Source organism: Nothoprocta perdicaria, unplaced genomic scaffold, assembly GCF_003342845.1.
Source record: "Nothoprocta perdicaria isolate Ctin4 unplaced genomic scaffold, notPer1 scaffold_114, whole genome shotgun sequence".
Lineage (NCBI taxonomy): Eukaryota > Metazoa > Chordata > Aves > Tinamiformes > Tinamidae > Nothoprocta > Nothoprocta perdicaria.
The window spans coordinates 187,648-195,994 of NW_020454250.1; the positions used below are offsets into that span (position 1 = coordinate 187,648).

General features: G+C 41.5%; 1 protein-coding gene across 2 annotated transcripts; it reads right to left on the reverse strand.

Moving 5' to 3' along the window:
• Positions 1–2,792: 2,792 nt before the first annotated feature.
• PRXL2C (peroxiredoxin like 2C) lies at positions 2,793–7,235 on the reverse strand. Of its 2 annotated transcripts, none has more exons than XM_026053262.1 (6): positions 7,056–7,235; positions 6,435–6,503; positions 4,943–4,996; positions 4,407–4,521; positions 3,995–4,126; positions 2,793–3,229 (listed from the first exon to the last, which is right to left on the reverse strand). In XM_026053262.1, exons 1-6 carry the CDS (start codon positions 7,233–7,235, stop codon positions 3,180–3,182), a joined length of 600 nt encoding a protein of 199 aa, XP_025909047.1. In that variant the 3' UTR covers positions 2,793–3,179. The 2 variants fall into 2 exon arrangements, with proteins under 2 accessions (XP_025909047.1, XP_025909039.1); XM_026053254.1 differs by having other exon boundaries at positions 2,793–3,307.
• Between the last annotated feature and the right edge of the window lie 1,112 nt (positions 7,236–8,347).

Consider the following 8,347-nt stretch of genomic DNA (forward strand, 5'->3'; position numbering starts at 1 on the left):
CGCCGCCCCCTCCCGCCGCCCCCTGCACCTCCCGCGCCGCCGCCACCGATTGGGCCGGGCCGGCGTGGCGTCACCAGCGCGGGGCGGTGACGTCATAGTGCCCGGCCGTAACAGGTGGGCCGGGGGCGCGAGTGCGGCCGCGAGGGGACCGCCATGTTCGGCCCCCCCCCACACCTGCCCCTGTGCCCTTGGGTGGCTGCTGGGCCCCGCTCGTGGCCGTCCTGCTGCAACACGGACACAGTGCCGCCGCGGCCCCCGTGCCGCGGGCACGGCCAGCCAGGGCACAGCAAGGGTGCCGAGGGCGAGCACCCCCCGCTGGGCACACCGCCATTAGTTAACGGTAGCCGCCTTCCTTGCGCCAGCCCTTGTGGCGCCTCGCTTGGGGATGGTGTTATGTGGCTGGAATGCGGCTCCTTGACGGCGGTAAAGGCCCTGGGGTACAGCTGCGCCTTCGTGTGAAGGGAGTATTTAAAATCACACTCCTGATCAGTCCCTGATACCTGTGAAAATACATGGAAAGCATGGGTTGCCTGGAGAGAGTCCGTCTTTCCTGGTGGACAGACTGGTGTGGTTGGAAAGGGGAACAATCCCGCTCACACGTATTTCCTCAGACCTGAAAACCAAAGTGATATATTTGAAAAGTTGCACTAGTTATTTTTGTATCTGCTTCCCAAGCACTTTAAAGTACACTAGTGTTTTGAGTAGGTGTTCAAATAAACCAGGAGCAGAGTAGAAACAACTTCTAAGAACTGCACCCTCTCCTAATTGGCCATGTCAAAAGCCGATTAGCCCTTGGCCGAGTACCGGGTCAGTGATGAGGTCCCGTTTTCCACTTCTCACTGCATCCCATTTTAAAAATACTTTTCCTAAACGGCACAGGGGACCTACAACTGCGCTGACGTTTTGAAAGCCCTTTCTCTTGCAGAGGAGCAGGGTGATCATTCTCGGGATTTATTAAGGACACGGGGGGATCGTGGTCCCGCCGCAGAAGCTGTGGGCAGGTGCCGTGTCCCTCTGCATGCAGCAAGTGCAGAGGTTACCCCTTATCTGGGGCTGTGCCGCTGCTGCGTCCTCCTGCTTCTGTCTGTCCTGTTTCCTTGGCTTCCCGAAGAGAAGTATTTCTGCTGGGATAACATGGTGTGGTTGCTGTCAGTGTTGAAAAGGGTGAGGGCAGAGGACTTCAGTCTGTGGGAGCATTCAGCTAAAGCCTCATGCCTTTCAATCCCTTCCAAAGGTACACATGCCTAGAGTTAATTTTACTTACTGTTTTGTAAATAAAATCTAAGAGTAGAAGTATTCTTTTTTTTTTCTTTTAAATTCTACTGACAACAAGCAGAAAAACAACCAGCCAAACAATTCCTTTAAAATCAAAGCACTGCAGCATCAAGAACATGAAAATGAAATAGCAGCAAAACAAAAGTGGAACTAAATTCAGCGTCCTTGACAGTGATGATCAGATTAATGAATTATAGTGGAAACACTACAAAGAAGCTTGCTTTGAACGCTTTTTACATTTTTTGCATTCCTAGTAACACTTGTATTTAACTAGTTTTCTAGCTTGCTTTTTGCTGTATTTTCAGTAACATGCAGGCAGCTGGAATTGAGAGTTTCTGGCTTAGAAATGTTGTTAAGGTGCAGGAACCCTGGAAAGAGGGGAGGACAGTTCTTTATTTATGAATGTGGAGACAGTGGTTCATTAAAAGCAGGCCTTATCTTGTGAATCATAGCTGCCAGAAAGGCTCTTGAGCTGCTCACAGTCTATTATGCTAAATACTGAGAAAGGCTCCGGCCAACTCTGACATCATGAGAGTTCAAAGTCTGCACACGATCACTTTTTGAGTGCTGCTTCGAGGGCTGTTTAATCAAAGTGGGGAATCAGATACAATATTTTCATAGTAATAATATCCTTCTCTCAAACATCTGAATCATCTGTAAAGCATTTATATAATTAATAAATTGCTGTGGGATAGTACCTTCTGCTAGAATTGCATTACTTAATATTATTTTTTTAAGCATGAGTTTTATTTTGGTCAAAGAAGCTGCGCGTGATTTCACATAGCCTTAATGATGCTGAGGTCCTAGGGGTTTAACCAGGACCTGATAGTGGTCTTAAAGGATGCAAGGACAAGCCTCTTCATAGAAAACCCTTTACAATTATTGTTAAGGTTTAAAATTGGAGAGATTTTGCAGTTGAGGTATGTATAAATAGCTGAAGTTTACAGCGAAGGCCAAAAATCATGACCTGCAGAGGAGGATGTGCTCCTCCAAAAGTCTCAGACAGTCTCATTTTCAAATAGCTAAAATTCAGCTTCTGGATATCAGAGGGGAAGTTGTACTCTCATGAAAGCAATAGATTCAAAACATAAATATTGCCAGAAAAAAAAGGTAATGAAAAATCAGACAGCCACAAACCATTGACCTCACATCTACTCTCTGGTACAGAAATAACTAGAGATATATATTTTCAAATATCCCTCGGAGAGAGCAAGGGAAAATTTACCTTTTTTTCATATATTCATAGAAAAGCAGTTAACCAACTGCAGACTACTTTAAAACTGACAATCTGATTAGAAACATGTTTAAGACATACCTCTCCCTGTTTTTTAAGCCTACCATTTTGTGTAGACAGAGAAGAATTGCAGATACAGATAGTATATTTAAAATATTTATTTAGAATTATAAAAAGTGCTTTTTAATGGCTGTCAGTGACAGATACAAGAAGATGCATAGGTTGATACACAATATTTTTCAAGGCATATTTCAATATAACTTTGTTACATACTTTGTTAGAACCTTTGAAAAGTCTTGAATTGAAAAGCCAGTGTGATCTACCAAACCCCTAAGTTATTTTTGAGCAAAGCCAGGCTTAGATGTTTCCCACCACAGATTAGTGCATCCTAAACAGAGATTTGAAAAGTACATTAACGAGATTGCTTGGTTAGAAAATAATAATCAAAATAATAAACAACAAAATTATTTCTTTTATTGCAGTAACACTCAGTTACATTTTCTTATATACAGTAAAAATAGTTCTTTTGTGTCCAACTTCAATAGAAGGTTCTGATTTCCAGATGTGGTGGAAATGATATATAAAGACACAAAGACACTGATGCTGGTGGGAGTTTTCTGGAGTATTGTCCATGTAGATTAAAATAAAGAAATGATATATTGTCTCAGTATCATATGTCAATGATCTGGGATTTGTTTGTGAAATTTACTGTTTTAACTCCTGCAAAGTGCAAAACTGTGTTAATAGGGGCATGATCCAACCTGTGTTTATCAAGGTGCAAAAAATGAACTTCATTACCTGGAACAGAATGAGAAAAAAAATGTAAAAAGTCAAATAAAAATTTCATTTATTTGAAGACAAAAAAAAATGAATCAAAGATGCATTCTGATTTCCTGCCTTTTCATGTAAAACTGGACACTGGGCACTAACTTCATCAATTTTGCAATATACTCTATTTTAAGCAATGTCCTGGATTTTTTTTTATTAAGATTTTTTTTAAGTTGTAGAAAGAAGGGGCATTGAGGGAAGAAACTGAATTAAATTTGCTCCAGCAGGATGCTTCCCAAGAGTTCAGGGAGATTATTTTGTCACATTATAGTTTCCCTTAGTGCTTTGTTCCTTTACTAAAAAAACACATCAAATGCCTAAGATCAAACGTAAAAGCAGAGTGTAAGCAAACATGGAGCTGCAAAAACAAACTAAACGAACAAAACCCAACAAAAATGCTCTGGACTTCAAACCACTTGCTCCTCTGTGCTGAAGGCAATGCTGCTCTTGGTCAGGACTGTGCTCAGCTTTGTGTCCTCTCTGTGGTAAGTGGAATAACACGATGCTCCTCTGCAGGGCTCTTGTGAATACCAGACCACAGGGATAACACACAACTCCCCTTCTCCCTTGGGAAGCCCCGGGATATCGGCCGAGCAGGACGCAGATAAGAGGGGCAGCAGGTGGTGGGGTAGTGTTCAGAGAGAGCAGGCGGCTCACCTGGGCCCAAAATCAAAGTGCCTCCCTGCTGAGCTGGGTCTCCTTGGAAATCGAAAGCTGGGCCGGTCATCGCCCTCCACAAACTCCTAATGCTTCCCAAAAGCATGTTTGATTTCACATGAGGGCTCTGCACTAAGCAAAACAGCAAAATACTTGTTACCTGTGAGTGCAAAACTGCATAAGGCAAAACCAAAATTAAGTTGTTGCTATGAAAAACCCACAATTTCCTGATTACTGAAGAAACGCAAGTTTCTCACAAGTTTAGATGAAGTGAAATACAGCGTTCAAGAAATGGCCCGATGGGCAGCTCCATTCCTATTTCCATTATGACCATATTATTTTATCAGAGAATTCTTGATTTATTCTGTTTTGTTCTGTATAAGACAAATCAGGATGAGAAAATTACTCTTACCTGATGTGCCTAGTGTGTTGTTACCTTCACCTCTTTTCATGCCAAGTATTTTATAAATTTCTCTTTGTGGATCTACATACATTTCATGTGTATACCCAGTTAAACTGCAAAACGGCTGCAAAATATATACACACAAAAAAAATAGGTTTAAGATATTTAATTAACTAGAACTTTAATTAGGATATACTGACAGCAGAAAAATACTCTGAAAAATTCCTGGTTTTAAAACCTCTGAATCCATCATCAATCCAAATGCTTTTAGCCCTGAAGCTTTTACTTCACAGTTCCCATCTTCCAGTGAAATCAAGTTAGGATCTTCATGAACAATTCTTAGTGGATTTTAATACAAAAGGTTTATTTTTTTGTTTCATTCACGTACTGCTATGAGGATTGCTTCATGGAAGCTTTTTTTTTTTGAATGGTTGTTAAGTGACCATCTTTTCCCTCAGAACAAAATCCTTCAGTGCAAATTGTTAAAACAAAACCACAATAAAATATAGTCTTTAGTTAATTGCATTGTTTAATGACTACTTTACCTTGATGTGATGATAAGATGACTGTCCGATAACTATAAGTCTCACATTTGCATCCTGAAACAGAACATAGGTACTGAAACTATGAAAGAGGAACTCTTGTTTCTGCATGGCTGCAAAACATCTAGTATTCCAGGTTAGTCGTTGGGGTATACTGAGTTAAAACAATTTAAAATTAAAGTCACACTGGGACCACTTCTGTCTGCCACCACGGTAAGTGGCTGTGCTAATTTATTAAGGAAGAAACACTTTTTAAAGGGAGTTTTAAAGTTGCATACATGTATGTAAACTTTATGCTCTCTGTATCGTTAGTAGAGTCATATTTTCAACCAACTGCAAGTTGTTTGTGAATTTGTAAATATAAATTTCTATCTGTATCTAGAAAAGCAATAGGCAAATATTGGTGCATGTACAAGAACCTCTGTGATTTACATAGATCACTGCCCATTAATATCTATGTAGCCTGCATCCATATATACTGATATCTTTTGCAGGTGCAACATTAGGGCTGAGCCTAAAACACAGGCCAAAAATATAAGTTTATTTAGATCCTAGTAGTACAGTTAGCAGATACAAAGATTATTTGAATATTTTAGTACAATGCTTGCCCCTCCTCAATAAGATCATTTTGCTTTTTAGCAAAATAAATCATCGTAAAATCAAATACTCTTAAGAAGCAAGGAAGATTTTGATTCTCTCTCTGTATTTGTTTGATCAGCCAAATTAAAGACTAATACTGAGAAATACTAATGGTTTAGAGATATCTTGCCCTGAGAAGAGGAGCTGAAGGTCTCTGTCATCAGCTATGCTGCTGAACACAACAAAATTTTAACCAGCAGACTAGAAGACCTTCCTAATTTAGCAGAGGATCATTCCCTTTCCCAGGTATCTCCAACCACTCAACAAATACCGGTCGGTAGCACCCCTGCCTACTCCCTTTCTCCTTTCTGTCACAGTGTCACTCCTGCTCATGCAACAGCCTGGTAAACAGGCTACCGAACCTCTGCATCTTACCAATAACCTGTAGGAAAAACTGTTTCTAATCCAGATCAATTTGCTGACCTTGTTTCACGCACAAACATGAGTCTGCTGTACCAGCACAAATGAAAGGGTTGTAGTTAGTTTGTGGTAGAGAACAGGCTGCTGCCCAGAGTGGTACTAATTTAGAGAAATGCCCGTCAAATTTTTTCTGACTGTTCAGAACACAGCAAAAAGAACAACAAAAAAAAGCATTAGCATCAAGCTAATGGTGCAGGGAGAAACAGTGCTGCTGCAAATGAACATGCAGTGCAGTAGATTCCTTTATGTGTCTCCTAAGCAGTAACATGATGGTAATTGTAGCAAACAATGAAAGCACTAACTTTTTCTGAGTGACTCTTTCATTCCTAGAAGGCTTAAATATCATTCAAATTTGCAGCAGGAAGTAAGAGAGCTGTGTACAGCAGCAGCCCCATGTGCAAATACATATTAGGGGAATTAAAAGAACGGTACTTACATCTAAAAAAGTCTTGGGGACTTTTGCCAGGTCTTCCACATACTCTTTACAGATGTAACATAAAAAATTCTGCAACATAGCCAGTTTGACATGTCAGAAAGACATAACTACATATTAATGAAGCATCGGGGAACAACTCCAGGCACAAACCATTTTGCAGGTAACCACAAACTGAGGACACAAAAGTTTAAATTTCATTGCAGCAGCCAAATTCAGGTTATGAGAATCTTTTTTTTCTTTTTTTCTTTTTTTCCCAGGGTTGAGCTAGGACATAGAGTTTTAGACCTTGCTATTTTTTATCACTAGGAAAGCAACAGCTGACTTATCAGACAGGAAAATCAGGGAACATATCAGTTGTTTTCCTAAACACATGATAGCAGAGCTCTTTCCCTTCAGATAAAAGTTCTATCTTTTTACCCAGGAAGGGGGAGTTTCCTAAACATAACTGATATGTTTTACAGTGTTTTGATTTCTCTCTGCTCCAGCTTAGCTTGTTTAAGGCCCTCTCCATCTAGAGCCGAGCCAGAGCTCTCTGTATGCAACTTGTTTTATAGTTCCCTCAAGTGCCTCTAAGGTCCAAGCAGGCAAGTGCAGCCCGCCTGGGCGCTGCTCTCTCCTCACCCGCACGAACACCACGATCGCTTTCCGCTCGCTGTACAGGGCCCTGAAGAGGATCTTTTTCCCATCTGCGTCCAGCACCGGGCACCGGGCGGCCTCTCGCAGTTCCCGTGGCTCCGGCTGCTGCGAGACGTGCGCGCTGCAGATCTGCTGCGTGACGGGGGCTGGCGGAGGACAGGCCATGGCCGAGTGGCCTCGCTCCAGCTCTTGCTGTCTTTGCCTGGCTTTCCTGGCCTGGAAAATCAGAGGAAAAGAAAGGCGGAGCCAGGCTAAAAGCTCAGGGGATGACGTGACTGTGATGAAGTACCGAGGCTTGGTGGGAGGGTATCATATCTATTCCTGGAACGGATCCACCTCCAATAGCAGCAGGGTCAGCAGCCGAGCGCTCCGCGTCTGCAGACGCTTCATTCACTTAAGGAGGAGTTGATGAGTTTGGGGCCTCGGAGTATATAAGGAGAGAAATCAGCTGTCAAAATCATTACATATCATGGGGAGCCAGAATGCAGTTTGATCCTGGAAAATATGACAAAAGCAAAACAAACCTCCCAGAAATAATGTGTAATCAGAGCACTGATGCTATTAAAAGGTCTTGAGATCAGAGTTTGCTTTGCAGGATGCCACAACAGTTCATTTGTGAACTGGAATTTGTGAGCAAACAGGAAACTTACGTCTCCCAGGAAAGTCAAGCTGCTGCACAAGAAAGGGCAGAGCCTAATTTCCTATTTGAAGTGCAAGTAGAGCTTTATTTCACTCTGGCAGGTGAACAGAGATATAGAGGGTTCTGAGCAGTGCTGGTACTGGTACAGAAACAACACATAGAGATGAACAGACACAACACATAGAGATGAACAGACTTTAAAATAAGAAAAACATTACACAGATGAAGTATATCTCAATCTGTAAGAGTATATTTTGTTAGCTGAAAGTTTGTGAGGATGGCAGCACCTTTTTCTCAGCAGAGAGAAAAAGTAGTATTGGAGGGAATGGGTCTGGCTATATCTCCCAGTTATTCTTCTTTTTGAGGCCCTCTCATGACGTAAATTTTGGAGTGTCCTGGGTGATATAATATCTATACTGTTAATATTTCTCGAACACAAATTCCCTGAACTTCTTACACTGTTTCTTACACCATTGGAAGTGAGTATATAGTCAGTCCCTCCACTGCATCAAGTTTTGTTGCTGAGTAGGCTGTTGTAATACTGTCCTCATCTTCTGTTTCCTAAAATGAACATTTATTTATTCAATTATTTCTCATGAGTAAGGGTTTCTACAACTTCTAGAATATATTTGTTTGT

Bases quoted from the DNA above. Each gene is read 5' to 3' on its own strand.
- PRXL2C (XM_026053254.1), bottom strand. From the start codon at position 7,235: ATGGCCTGTCCTCCGCCAGCCCCCGTCACGCAGCAGATCTGCAGCGCG. The intron at 4,522-4,942 runs GTAAAGTAGTCA...TATATTTTGCAG, and splicing joins CATCTTATCATCACATCAAG to CCGTTTTGCAGTTTAACTGG. The intron at 4,127-4,406 runs GTAAGAGTAATT...TGTTTTGCTTAG, and splicing joins CAACACACTAGGCACATCAG to TGCAGAGCCCTCATGTGAAA.